The sequence below is a fragment of the Eublepharis macularius genome, chromosome 5 (genome assembly GCF_028583425.1).
Source record: "Eublepharis macularius isolate TG4126 chromosome 5, MPM_Emac_v1.0, whole genome shotgun sequence".
NCBI classification, from domain to species: domain Eukaryota; kingdom Metazoa; phylum Chordata; class Lepidosauria; order Squamata; family Eublepharidae; genus Eublepharis; species Eublepharis macularius.
This window is the reverse complement of record NC_072794.1, coordinates 9,461,288-9,476,160: the sequence shown is the minus strand read 5'-3', so window position 1 is coordinate 9,476,160 and position 14,873 is coordinate 9,461,288. Positions and strand designations below refer to the sequence as shown.

The following is a 14,873-nucleotide window of genomic DNA, read 5'->3' as shown; positions in this document are numbered from 1 at the left end:
CCCTCTCCCCCCCCCCACTCTCAGAATACACACACATTTTAATATATATAAAATGGGATAACATCTTGAGCTCCTCGAGGAAGGTTGGATTAAAATATAATTGGTCAGCTACACTTGAACGTCTACAAATCTCTACATAAATAAACTGGGTTTCACTTCCCCCAGGTGTACCAGCAAAACATCTGCCTTCCCAGGAGACATGCTGACAGCATCTGGAAAAAACCCTGAGGCAGAATTCCTCGGCAAATGCACAGAGTTGTGGGTGCGCTAGCCCTGGTGGCCCTTTCTTTGCATCTCCCTGTAACTGCGACCCCTGCAGCCAGTTGGGAAGAGGGGTCCAGCTCACGTCTCTGAATTCTCCAGCGGAAGGTGGGGGAGATTGGATTTCTGGGCAGCCTGCCAGCCCTGGGCTCCCATTACAGTCCTGCCGTTCCACCTGGAGGCCACCAGCATCAATAATTTACCTAAGGCCGTCTCCCATTGTTTGAAAGCAAGGTGGCACGATGCTGCGCAGGTCTGGCCGGAGGGGCAGGAGCGGAGACGCAGCTGCACAGAAGGAGGGGACGCCCATGGAGAACGGTGTGCCCCAGGAGACTGGGGGCTCCCAGGCCTCTTTGGAAGGGGGCAGAATCCCACCGGCACAAGGCAGTGCTGTCACCACAAATGCCCCCCACCCACCCCGAGTGCGGCCTAGGCTCGTCTTCCATACCCAGCTGGCCCACGGCAGCCCCACAGCCAAGATCGAAGGCTTCACCAATGTCAAGGAGCTCTACGCCAAAATCGCAGAGGTCTTCAACATCTCCCCAACAGAGGTGAGGAAGACAGACCCTCTCTCAAACAGGGTTGCCACCCTCCAGGTGGGATCCGGAGACTTCCCAGCATTCCAAATGATCTCCAGACAACAGAGATCAGTTCCCCTGGAGGAAATGGCTTGTTTGGAGGGTAGACTCTGTAGCATTATACCCCACTGAGATCCCGCTCCTCTTCAAACCCCGCCATCCCCCAGGCTCCACCCCCAAATCTCCAGGAATTTCATAACCCAAGCTTGGCAACCGTACTCCTAAAACCCTTTGGAGGATGGCAGTCTCTCAGGCCCTCCATCCTGTTTTGGCAGCACTGGGACAAGAGGGTGTGGTGGTAGGTTCTGATATTCTCTTGACACCCTGCCAATAATATCCAAAAGACTAAGATTGGGTGGGTGTGTCTTGGTGAGTGCCACATCTTGTCTGGCCTCCCTACGGTTGGGAGGGACTCCAGTAGTGCCACGACCTGCCCAAGGAGCTGCTGACCAACTTTATTTATTTGAAACAATTCTATGCTGCCTTTCCACCGAATTTAGGGTCCTCAAGGCAGCAAACTTGGCAAGGTCAGAGGTCTGAAACTTTCAGAGTTTTGTTCATTGATTCATTCCCCCTTTTTGCCTGCCCTTTTCTCCAATGAGAAGGTGAGCATACACTGTACCTCTTCCTCAGACATTTTAGCCTCAGAACAACCTGCCAAGTTAGATAGGCTGAAAGGTGGCCTCGAAGTCACCTACCCTCTGAATACAGAATTGGGTCCCAAATCTCCCAACTTCTAGCCACGGGACCAGCTGAGATTTCCTGTGGGATCCAAGCCTACCTACAAGCGCAGTAACCATTTGTGACATTTGCATCGTACTGTCATACAATTTCTGGGAGAAAATTGTGTTACGAGTATTTTAAATGAATCTTGCAAAACGAATTTACGAAGTGAGCCCCAGACATGGAAACCGCTATCACAATTGGGGCTTGAATGGGTATTATCAAACTTCCAGAGGAATTAAAAAAATTCGCTCTGGAACTTTCCTTTAGTTGAAGAATGACAGCGGCAGAGATTCCTGTGAGGCTGAGGGCCCAGCTACCAGTGAGGAATGACACTTGAACGGCAAGTGAACAGAGTCGCGTGTATTCCTCCCTGTTCACTTGCGCTCCACTTGCACTCCACTCGATCACTATGTGATCGAGTGGAGTGCAAGTGGAGCGCAAGTGAACAGGGAGGAATACACGCGAGTCTGTTCACTTGCCGTTCAAGTGTCATTCCTCACTTGTAGCTGGGCCCTCAAACACTCCCTGATAAAGGGAGTTTTGACTCCTGAAAGCTCCTACCCTGGTCTTTAAGGTGCTACTGGACTCGAATCTTGCTTTTTTATTGCAGACCAACAGGGCCACCCACCTGAAACTCCCTCCTCGATTTCTGAATATTGCCATTTTGTTAGATGTCATATTGGTGTCCATTTACTCTTTTGACTAGAGAAGAAAAAAAGCTGGGCATTGTGAAGAGATTATGGCATAGATCAGGGTGGAAGGATGAACAGATAAAAAGATGAACAGACATGAGAGCCAGCTTGGTGTAGTGGTTAAGAGCGCAGGACTCTAATCTGGAGAACTGGGTTTGATTCCCCACTCCTCCACTTGAAGCCAGTCACAGCTTCTAGCTCTCTCAGCCCCACCCACCTCACAGGGTGTTTTGTTGTGGGGATACACACTTTGTAAACCACTCTGAGTGGGTGTTAAGTCATCCTGAAATCGAATGTTGTTGGTGGTGTTATAAAATGGGAGCCCTTACTGAATGAAGAGATACGGGGACAGGATTGGTATCTGATTGCAGGATCTACTCTCCAAGCGAATGTCTCTTTTAAGTTTGTTGTTGGTTGTTGTTTTAGATTAGAAAGGTAGCAGTAGACAAAGGAAGGTCTACCGCCCGATAAGAAGAGATTAATGTTATGTTCTTTACAGAAGTGGGCTAAGTTGGCAGCAACTGGGATTTGAACGCACTCCCTCCCAGAAAGCCTGGAGTCTTAATCCCGTGCCTTTTCCCAGTCAACCACCCTATCACATTCCTTATGGATTATCTTGGGGTGTGTTGTGAGGTCATTATGGTGAAGTAAAGCTGTTCTCAGAGGCTGTCTTTTGAGAAAGATTTCACCCAGAGCATGGAAAATGAGTTGTGGGGCTGATGAGTAAGCACTGGCTCAGATTAATCTCTCTCCCCACATCGATGCTTCTGGAAGACTGTGGGCTAGACTTCCCACAGTTGACCTTTGACTCTGCATGCTGGATGAGACAGACTTCCCCCCTAACTTTGTGCCCTGTATTAATGACATGGTCGCTCTCCCTCCCAGATCCTTTTCTGCACCCTCAACACTCACAAGGTGGACATGCTGAAATTACTAGGTGGCCAGATTGGTTTGGAGGACTTCATTTTTGCTCACGTCCGTGGGGAAACCAAGGAGGTGGAGGTGACTAAGACAGAAGACGCTTTGGGGTTGACCATCACTGACAATGGGGCTGGATATGCTTTCATCAAGGTGAGGAGGGGGGCACAGGCTGTGTCTGTGAAGGGAAGGGCTGCAGTATGTCCTTGCCCAAGCACACAATGAGCTTGTGGAACTCACTGCCACAAGAGGCCGTGATGGCTGTTAGACTGACTTGTAGTAGGTCCAGGAAGTACTTCATTTCCCAAATGTGCAATAAGCTTGTGGCACTCACTGCCACGAGATGCAGTGGCAGCTTGACTATATTCAGGAAGAAAACGTCAGTCAAGAGATAATAGTTAAGATGGGAACTTCCAAGTTCAGAAGCTGAATATCAGATGTTGGGGACAAAAGACTCACAGACTCACAGTGTTGGAAGGGGCCATACAGACCTTCTAGTCCAACCCCCTGGCCAATGCAGGATGAACCTAAAGCATCCCTGACAAATATTCATCCAGCCCCGTCTTGGAAACTGCCAGTGAAGGGGAGCTCACCACCTCCCTAGGCAGCTGAGTCCACCTTTGAATTACCTTGACCGTGAAAAGGTTTTTCCTAATATCCAGCCAGTACCTTTCTCAAGTAATTTAAGCCCGTCGCTTCGAGTCCTATGCTCTGCTGCCAACTGGAACAGCTCCTTGCCCTCCTCTAAATGACAGCCTTTCAAATATTTAAAGAGAGCAATCATGTCCCCCTTCAATTTCCCCTTCTCCAAACTAAACATTCCCAAGGCCCTCAGCCTTTCCTCATAGGGCTCAGTCTCCAGACCCCTGATCATTCCTGTCACTCCCTTTTGCACCCTCTCAATTTTGTCTACATCCTTTTTGTATTGAGGCCTCCTGAACTGCACACTGTACTCCAGGTGCGGCCTGTCCAAGGCAGTATAGGGAGGGACTATGACCTCCTGCGATTTCGATGCAATGGCCCTTTTGATACAACCCAATACCGAGTTTGCCTTTTTTGCCACCACATCACACTGACTGCTCATATTTAGTTTACAGTCCACTCTTACTCCAAGATCTCTTTCACATACACTACTACCCAGAATTGTATCCCCCATCCTGTATTTTTGCTTCACATTTTTGTGGCCAAATATAATACTGTGCACATCTATGTTGAATTGCATTCTGTTCACAACCGCCTACTTCTCCAGAGTATTTAGGTCTTGTTGAATTTTAACTCTTTATCTTCTTGGGTGTTTGCCACTCCTCCCAATTTGGTATCATCAGCAAATTTAATGAGTAACCCGTTTACTCCCTTCATTCAGATCATTGATAAAAATATTGAAAAGTACCAGGCCCAAAACTGAGCCCTGTGGCACCCGACTGGACACCTCCCTCCAATCTGATGGAACGCCATTGACCACCACTCTTTTGGTGCGGTCCTCTAACCAGTTCCCTATCCACCCAACTGTCCTACAGTCCAGTCCGCAGTCTTCCAGTTTCCCCATTAGACTGTCATGTTGAACCTTATCAAAAGCTTTACTGAAATCCAGGTAAATCACGTCGACAGAGTTCCCACGATCCAGTAAGCTCATCACTTGATCAAAGGAAACCAGGTTGATCTGACAAGATCTGTTGGGGACAAAACCATGTTGACTTCCCCGGATCACTAAGCGGTCCTGCAGATGCTTACAGATCAATCCCTTTAAAATCTGCTCTAATATCTTCCCAGCAACAGAAGTCAGAATTACTGGGCTGTAGTTTCCCGGGTCATCCTTCTTCTCTTTCTTAAAGATTCGGATAACATTAGCTCTTCTCCAATCTTGTGGCACATCCCCAGTCCTCCAGGAGGCCTTGAAGATGATGGACAGAGGTTCTGCAAGTTCTCTAGAAAGTTCTTTGAGCACTCTTGAGTGCACCCCATCCGGCCCAGGTGATTTGTATTCATCCAGTGCAGCCAGGTGCTTCTCTACAATCTCTCTGTCAATGTCAACTAGCCCCCCAGGTGTCCTATCATGTCTACTACCATCTCTAGATGGGCTCGAGTTCTTCAGGGAGAAAACAGAGGCAAAAAAGGCATTAAGTCTGTCTGCTTTTTCTCTGTCCTCCATCAGAGTTTCTCCTTCCACACCTAACAGCGGTCCAATTGCCTCTTTTACCTTGTGTTTGCTTCTCACATATATGTAGAAGTTTTTCTTATTGTAGCGAGCCCCCTGGCCAGACCCAGCTCATATTGAGCTTTGGCCTCTCTGATGGCTGATCTGCAGTGCCTAGTAACCCTCATATACTCCTCTTTAGAGGTCTGTCCTTCTCTTCATTTTCTGAACATTTCCTTTTTCTCCCTTAGCTTATTCTGGAGCTCTCTGTACATCCACATTGGTTTCTTGGAGCCCTTACCATGTTTCCGTCTTGCTGGAATAGTGAGGGCTTGAGCTTGCAAAAGCTCGTGTTTGAGAAGAGCCCACCCTTCACTCGCTCCTTTCCCCTCCAGCACACTTTCCCATGGAATGACTCTCATCAAGCCTCTGAGTTCACTTAAGTTGGCCCTACGAAAATCTAACCTACGAGTCTGGCTACGAACTTCCTTGGCCTCCCACAGCAACTGGAATTCAAGGAGGACATGGTCACTTCCCCCTAAGGTCCCCACCACCTTCACCCCATCTATCAATTCTTCCCTGTTGGTTAATATTAAGTCTACTATGGCCAAGCCCCTTGTAGCTTCCTCCACCATTTGAAAAAGAAAGTTATCGGCCAGGCAGGTCAGGAAGTTGTGTGAGTCTTGTTGCTTTGCTGAGCTTGTCTCTCAGCACACATCGGGGAAGTTGAAGTCACCTATAATTACAAGGTTCTGATGTCTGGATACTCTACCAATCAGTTTAAGGAGGGCAGCATCCATTTCTTCTCGCTGGTTAGGTGGTCTGTAGCAGACTCCAACAATAATACCCTTCCTCCCCTTATTTCTACCCATATACTTTCCACTGGGCTGTCAACCACATTCCCCAGAACTTGCTGACAATCAAGCCCTCTCTCCTCACATACAATGCCACTCCACCTCCTCTTCTACCCTTCTGGTTTTTCCTGAACAACTCGTACCCATCCACTAGCACATTCCAGTCATGAGAATCATCCCACCAAGTCTCAGTAATTCCTACTATATTGTAGCCCTCTGTTTGCAAGAGAAGCTCAAGCTCTTCCTTCTTATTACCCATACTTCGGGCATTGGTATATAGGCACTTGTAGCCTTGTGCCTTTGTTTGACCTGTCCTACCCAGGTGGGCCCCTGCTGTTATCACTTCGTCATTGAAATCCCCATGTTGATTGTCCCCTTCCCCTTGCGGCATCAGTTTAAAGCTCTCCTGATGAAGCTCTACAGGTTCTTTCCAAATATTTTCTTCCCTGACCTTGAGAGGTGAAGCCCATCAGGTGCTAGAAGGCCTTCTCTAAGGAAACTTATCCTGTGGTCCCAGAACCTAAAGCACTCTTGCTGGACCCACCACCAAGACTAATGGATGTCTGTCACCTCCATACTCCAGAGATATCTGGCTGGCTGTCCTTAGAAGCAGGATACTGGGCTAGGTGGCTCTTTCATCTCATCTAGTAGATTAATAATAATACTTAGTATTTGCATAGATGAGCACTTCACAGATATGATCTTGTTGCAGTCCATACAACAGCCCTTTAAGGCAGGCCAATGCAAGTATCCTCTCATTGCTTATAGGGGGGCAGGGTTTGGATTTAAGAGAGAATGTCATGCCAAAGGTGAGATATTCCTGACCTTTGAGTTTCTGCCACCTGAGTAAAGATGGCTGACGTGACCCCTTGACCCCGTGGTCAACACCTGTCCACCATTACTACATTTGAACTCGGAACAGAACAATTAGGGGGTTCAGAAAGGGGACAGAAACTGACGCCATAAGATTTCTTGGCACTTCCCACAGCACTTGGGGGGGGGGGGCTCAATTTCACAGGGAACAGAAGGCTTACAGGACATGTCATGACCGAAGGACAGTTTCCCCTTCTGTGTTCCTGACTCCCCCACCCTGACATATTCCATCCTTGCAGCGTATCAAGGAAGGCAGCATCATCAACCGGATCCCGACCGTCTGCGTTGGGGACAGTATAGAGGCCATCAACGACCAAACCATCGTGGGATGCCGCCATTATGAAGTTGCCAAGATGCTCCGTGAGATGCCCAAGGCCCAGCCTTTCACTATGCGCCTCGTGCAGCCCAAACGCGCCTTTGGTGAGTGGCGAGGGAGGGGAAGGAAGGGGGACTTCCTTAGGCATCCATCCCAAAGGACTGTCCATATCTGAGGGCTGACAGATATCTGGAGATGGTGGACTACAAGCCTGTGCCCTTTAGAGAGAGATGCAGGCTGTCCGGGGTGGAAGGGAGCTCTCCATTTGTGACTGTGCTGCTCTCACCCACAGCCACGCATCTCCTTCTTCTGATTTCCAGCTCAAAGGAATTATGCTTTGACCCAATATTGCTAGTCAATCCGGGGAAAAGGAGTGGAAATGTAACATAGATAAGTGCCAGGTTCTCTACCTGAGCCACAAAAATGCAAAGCATGCATACTGAATGAGGGATTCATTTCTGGGCAGCAGAGTGTGTGAACAAGATCTTGGGATATGTGTGGATGGGAAGCTAAATATGAGCAGCCAGTATGATGCAGCAGCAAAAAAGGCAGACACAATCTTGGGGTGGATCAACAAAGGCACAACATCCAAATCACAGGATGTCATTGTCCCACTATATACCACGTTGGTCAGGCCCCACCTGGATTATTGTGAGCAATTCTGGAGGCCTCACTTCAAAAAGGAGGTGGACAAATTGGAACGGGTGCAGAGGAGAGCAACCAGGATGATCAGGGGCCTGGAGACCCAAGCCCTACGAGGAAACGCTTAGGGACCTGGGAATGTTCAGTTTGGAGAAGAGGAGGTTGAGGGGAAACGTGATTCCTCTCTCTAAGTATTTAAAAGGCTGTCACTTAGAGGAGGGAAGGGAGTTCTTTCTCTTGGCAACAGAGGATAGGACTCAATACAATGGGTTTAAACTACAGGAGGGAAGGCACTGGCTGGACATTAGGGAAAACTTCTTCACGTTAAGAGTAGTTCAGCAGTGGAACTGGCTGCCTAGGGATGCGGTGGGTTCCCCCTCATTGGCAGTCTTCGAGGAACAGCTGGATGAATACTTGTAAGGAATTTCTTAGGCTGTTCCTACATGAGGCAGGGGGTTGGACTGGATGGTTGGACCCCTTCCAACTCTATGATTCTATGACATCCCCATAAATCCAGTTTGAATCATTACATCCAAGTTCAGACCCATTGTACTTTTTGTTTACAACTAACATAGCTAAGGATTTCAAACCAGAGCATCAGACTGGGGTCCCCCTGCCCCCTGGCCTTTCACAGATTAACAAGCCAGCTTCTTTGGAAATACTGAGTCCTGTCAGTTCCCTTGAGGTCTTCAGGCAGTGTCTCACAGATGTAGCAATGGTACATTTGGCAGTAATCAAATAAACAGCAGGATTCATGGATCAGTCACTCCAAAAAACATCATTCTGTAATTCCCGAAGTGTGTACATAGACAAGCTAGCACATGCCACAAGAACACTACCGGGAAAGAGACATTCATTAAATAAAGATTCCGGCAAAGGGTGGTGCCTGCTGCATCTCTGCATGAGTCGCTGCTGGCCTAAGTCTTCCAATCAGCCTCTCTAGGAGACTAGATAATTCTGCCGTGTCTCTGCATTGAATCTGAGTAGAACTTTCGGCCATTTTTTGCAGTAAGCACATGATGGAATTACTCATTCCCGGGGAAGCCTGATGCATCTCTGCACGAGTCCCTGGCATAGCTCATCTCTTTTCAATCAGTCTCTACTGGGGAATGGGGAGTTCTGACCAATCAGGATGGAATTGTTAACTATTCTTACAGATATGCAGAGGAATTGGCCATTTTCTAAGAACGCTGCCCAGTGCATCCCTGTGTGACTTACTGCCAGGGCTTTTTTTCTGGGAAAAGAGGTGGTGGAACTCAGTGGGTTGCCCTCAGAGAAAATGGTCACATGGCTGGTGGCCCCGCCCCCTGATCTCCAGACAGAGGGGAGTTTTGAGTGCCCTCCGCGCTGCTCGGCCATTTTCAAGTGGTTCCGGAACCCCGTTCCACGGCATTCCTGCTGAAAATAAGCCCTGCTTACTGCCATGGGCTTGCCTCCTTACAAATAGGAGGCACACTCAGAACTGGTGTCCTAATTCATTCAACAAGAAAATCCTGATAATATTGCCTGTGTCCTTGGTGTACTCCAAACCTGATGCCCCTCTATTGTGTGCCTGCCCCCCGCCCCCCGCAGACATGATCAGCCAGCGGACGCGGAGCAGCAAGAACCCCAGTGAGGGAAAAGTGGCAAGCGGTCGGGAGACACTACGGCTAAGGGCAAAGGGTACTGCCACCGTGGAAGAAGCGGTGAGTCTGGCTTGGATGAGGTGGGGAGAAGGCAGTATCACACTCATAGGATTTATACAACACTTTTGGCGTTCAAAAGCACTTGGCGTACATGATTGCAGTAATTCTTACAAACAGCCTTGTAAGGTAGGCCAGGATGTTGAGCAAACTTGGACTGCAGGGCGGGGGGGGGGGGCGGTTAGAGGCAGCAAAAAATGCCTCGCCTTATGTAAGGATACTACTGAATTACATTGCCCCCCTGTTTCAACTCAGTTTTCAGTTCTGCTTCTCCACAATTTGAACCCACCATTTCTTTTGTTCCATTTTTCTGTTTCCTTGCAACAACCTTTTCCCCATTGAATGGGAGTGACTTTTATGGTTGTGGCTTATAAAGGCCATATCAAAATGGCACCAAACAAATGAACTGTGAACGGAATGAATAAAATGAAAACTGGTTCAGTGAAAATGAAATGGAAAAGGGGCAGAGTTGTGCTTCCCACAGGGGTCACCTAGTGAAACAGTAGGGCTGCCAACCTCCAGGTGGTGCTTGGACAGCTCCTGGAATTATAACTGATCAACAAATGACAGGGACCAGTTCCCCTGGAGAAAATGCCTGCTTTGGAGGGTGGACTCTATGGCATTATACCCCATAGAGCTCCCTCCCGTCACCAAATCTGACCCTCCCCAGGCTCCACCCGAGATCTCCAGGAATTTGCCAGCCTGGAGTTGGCAACCCTCCGAACCAGGCTCCTTAGAGGTGGGGAACTGACCCAAAATCACTCAGTGAGCTTCATAGCCAACCTGTGATTTGAACACAGATCTCTCCAGTCTGACACACTCTCATCTATACTACCTTGCTGTGGCTCCATCCAGGACTGTATTTATTTTTTAAATGATGCGTTGGCAGCTCTGTAAAGAGACGTGGGGAATCACAGTGTTGAAACCATGGCTGATCTCTTCCCCTCCCTTTTGCAGCCAAGTGAGTTTGAGGAGGAAGCAGCTCGAAAAGTGGACGACCTGCTGGAAAGCTACATGGGGATTCGGGATGTGGAGCTGGGTGAGTAAAGAACTGACGACTGACCCCTCTCCCTGCCCTCAATTGCCCCTTCGTGTCAGGAGTGGCTGAAGATCCCACTGGTCCAAATACTACAGAGCCAGCTCTAGTCCGTCGGATTGTTGCACCAACTAGGTGATCATGAAAGAATAGATCCTATGAGCATTTGGATGTCTATAATATTGTTATGAGCCTGTGAAGAAGTGGTGGACGAAACGGGGTTTTATAAGCTGGCAAAGCCCGTAGGCTCAGTTCTGTAGTATTTGGACCAGTGGGACCTTCTTGGAAGGCCCGTGGATTAATTATTTTTGTATGTATTACTGTATTTATTGTTGTATTTATTGGAAGAATTATTTATTAATAACACTTGGAGCACTTTGCACTTTCATAATATATAATTATAAAAATTAATAATTTAATAATATTGTTTAAATAATTTTAGATTGTTTGTGCTTGTTAATAGATCAGTTGATTCCCTCCAGAAAGGTTTATTCCCTTGTTGCTCTGTAACCTCCAGGTGTTGCCTGAATTTCTAACCAATCTCCAGACCATGTCGATCAGTTCCCCTGGAAACAAAGGCTGCTTTGGAGGGTGAACTCTATGGCATTATACGCCACGAGGTTCCTCCCCACTAGTGTTGCCAATCTCCAGGTGGGGCCTGGAGATCTCCTGGAATTACAACTGACCTGAAGACAGAGATCAATTGCCCAGGAGAAATGGCTGCTTTGTAGGGGGGACTGTATGGCAGTACAGCCTGACGAATTCCCTCTCCTCCCTAAAACCTGCCCTCTGCAGGCTCCACCCCCAAAACTCCAGGAATTGTTAGCAACCCTACCTGCAGCAGAAGGGGAGGAGACACAGAAGTTTTATTCTGCTGACAGAAGAGCCCTAGCAGAAAACTTGGGCCGTTTCCACACGGCTCCCCGCTGCTCGTAACAACCCGGAACATCGCAAAAAAACCATGGAAGATCGCGTTTTCTCGCACGAGATTTGCGCCACGTCATGTGACATCGTGCAAATCTTGTGCTAGAAAACGCGATCTTCCACGTTTTTTCCACGATATTCCGGGTTGTTACGAGCAGCGGGGAGCCGTGTGGAAACGGCCTTGGTCTGGATCCTACTTTGTGTTTCTGACTGGAATTTAAAGCCACCTCAGAAGAGCATTTCTGATCAGGGAAATGATGAAGGCTGGAAAAGATCACCCTGACCATATTGAGAGCCATGTGGTGTGGTTAGAGTGCTGGACTAAGATCTGGGGAACCCAGGTTCAAATCTCCACTCTGCCATGAAAGCTTTTTGGGTGCCCCTGGGCCCGTTACACACTCTCAGACTAACCTATATCACAGAGTTGTGGGATTAAAATGGAGACAAGGAGAATGATGTAAGCCACCTTGGGTTCCCATTGGGAGAAAGGGGGGGTAGAAACAGACAACCAAATAAAATTGCTCCCCCTCCCACTTTTAAGAGTCAGACCTGGGTTCTCAGCACGGATGTTCAGAGGCACATATATAGACACACAAATATATTTGGATCGTCATACCTAAAGCAGCATACAACATGGTTCGTTCCACCTGCATTTTATCCTCACAACAACAACCCTGCGAGGTCAAGTGAGAGCAACAAGTCCAAAGTCAGCCACTGATCTTCATGGCCAGTGGGGATTCTCCCAGATCTTACTCCAGTCTTCCAACCACTATACCATGCTGAAACATGAAGCTTACAACAAGATGGAATATACTAGAGCAGGCCCATGTGTGTGAGTCCCCAGGTGTGTGGCCTCTTCCCGGAAGTCCTTGGCCACATGAATCTGCTGAATATGTAGCTTGGTTCTACCTTTTATTGCCCTGTGTGCAAATTTAACACTTGCAACTCGGACAGGATGAAGACAGATTTGTAGAGGAAAACCTGTGGAAAAACAGAGGTCCATCAGTAGCTAATAGCTATAGGCAGGGCTTTTTTTCAGGGGGAACGTGGGGGAACGGAGTTCCGGAACCTCTTGAAAATGGTCACATGGCTGGTGGCCCCGCCCCCTGATCTCCAGACAGAGGGGAGTTGAGATTGCCCTCCGCGCCGCTTGGCGGTGCGGAGGGCAATCTCAACTCCCCTCTATCTGGAGATCAGGGGGCGGGGCCACCAGCCATGTGACCATTTTCTCCCAAGGGCAACCCACTGAGTTCCACCACCTCTTTCCCCAGAAAAAAAGCCCTGGCTATAGGGAACCTCCATGTACTGAGGTAGTATACCTCTAGTTACCGTTTTTTGGGGTCACAAACAACAGTTTAACTCTGCTAGCCTTGTTCTGCAAGCTTCCTGGAGCCAGCTAGCCAGCCACTCTCAGAAACAGGGTACTGAGTATGATCCCACAGTGCAATTCTTTCACTTCTACAAACTAAATTAAGCAGAAACTTTTTAGAAGTTCCTTTAGAGTGTCGACTGTATAGTCTTAAGAGTGCCAAGAGGGCCAGAATCTCTCTCCTTCTGCTGATGCATCCGGAGCAAAAGAGTTAACACTTTTATTTATTTTTTAAGAAATAAACCTTCTGCAGCAGACCTTTCTTAATGCTTTTTTTGGTTGACTCTTTGGGAGTATTTTCATCATCACTCAACACACACACACACACACACAGAAATTGAGCATTCAAAATTGTTTGCATATAGTATTTTGAATTGTGACCGCTACTCTATAGGGCAACCAGTACTTGGTTGGGGGCCTTGGCTAGGCCCCATTAGGCAGTTTACAGCAAAGCAAAGATCTGTCTTTGAGTGCCTAGTTTCCTGGGGGTAAAGTGTAGATGACTGGGGAAGACAATGGCAAACTACCCCATAAAAAGTCTGCCAAGAAAACATCGTGATGTGACATCCCCCCATGAGTCAGTAATGACTTGGTGCTTGCACAGGAGACTACCTTTACCTTTTCCTACACTAGAACAGAGATAAATATTGTTCAAATTTTGTGTGTCCTTTAAAGAAAATTTTTATAAGCCTTACATATATTCAATAGGATTATGCAATTAAATGTTCATTTTGTCCAATATTTTAAAAAGCACAATCCGTTTTAGAAATGTTGAAAATTGTTTTGGGGAAGTGGGTTAGTGACGTCATTGGTATCCAGCCAATTGGCCCTATGCACAGCCAGCTTTTGCTGCAGTAATATAGATCCTTGAGTTCAGCTGGGGAGGGAAGATCATTCATTGCTGAATGAACAATCCAAGAGAAGGAATTTGGAGGATGGAAAGCTGCTATAGCGCAGTGGTTAAGTGGTTCGGCTGCAAATCAGCACTTTATTGGTTCAAATCCCACTACTGCCGTGAGCTCAGTAGGTGGCCTTGGGTAAGCCTCTCAGCCTCAGCTCCTCAGCTGTATTGTGGAGATAGTATTAACACTAACTTGTTCACTGCTCTGGATGGGGCACTAATCTGTCTAGAAGAGTGCTATATAAGTGCAGTTATTATTATTACTATTAAACAGGAGGGAGAGGAGCCTATTGCATACTGTTGGGAATTAGCAAGTGTTTACGTTCAGTCATGAAAGAGTTAAACTGTTGTTTGTGTTACTTATAAAACTTATTTGCGTGTACTCACTTAGCTGTCCAGTAAGATTTCCCACCGTGGGAATGGGAGTCTCTGTGCTTAATGAACTAGGATTAGGATTCTCTATTGGGCAACCAGTTTATTGTGTGCGTGGGGGGGGGGGGATGCAATTAAGTAGAAAAATATACAGAAGTCGATTGCTCTTTGTTCAGTCTAATTTCTCTAAGATGTAACAGTCTGTCTTCAGTCTAAGTTAGTCCCTCTAGCTAGCAAGATGTAGTCAGTCAGCCATTTCTTGTTTTATTCCGAATGTAACTTTTTAAAATCCTTTTATGTAATGTAGTAAAGTATTTTATAGAGCTAAACATTGGGAGTGAGTTCTCATTATGTCCAATGTGCAAATCTGCTACTCTGCTACAAACTGAATACATCTTAAACATACATATGCTATATGCTAATAGTGGTCCCTCTTTCCACAGCATCGACCATGGTAGAGATGGCCAAGGAGCGCCAGAGCCCTGAAGACTTTGCCCGGGGTCTTGATTCACTGCTGGGTGAATTTGCATTTCCAGATGAATTTGTGGCAGAGGTCTGGACAGCTATCTGCGAAGCCAGGGGGTGCTCCAAGTAG

General features: G+C 47.4%; 1 protein-coding gene across 1 annotated transcript; it reads left to right on the top strand.

The window, feature by feature from the left end:
• The first annotated feature begins 569 nt into the window (after positions 1 to 569).
• On the top strand, positions 570 to 14,873 carry GIPC3 (GIPC PDZ domain containing family member 3). The gene is made up of 6 exons (XM_054981382.1): positions 570 to 812; positions 3,143 to 3,328; positions 7,276 to 7,456; positions 9,567 to 9,679; positions 10,634 to 10,715; positions 14,722 to 14,873. The coding sequence occupies exons 1-6, from the start codon at positions 570 to 572 to the stop codon at positions 14,871 to 14,873; spliced, it is 957 nt and encodes a 318-aa protein (XP_054837357.1).

Bases quoted from the DNA above. Each gene is read 5' to 3' on its own strand.
- GIPC3 (XM_054981382.1), top strand. From the start codon at position 570: ATGGAGAACGGTGTGCCCCAGGAGACTGGGGGCTCCCAGGCCTCTTTG. The intron at 7,457-9,566 runs GTGAGTGGCGAG...CGCCCCCCGCAG, and splicing joins GCAGCCCAAACGCGCCTTTG to ACATGATCAGCCAGCGGACG. The intron at 10,716-14,721 runs GTGAGTAAAGAA...CTCTTTCCACAG, and splicing joins GATTCGGGATGTGGAGCTGG to CATCGACCATGGTAGAGATG.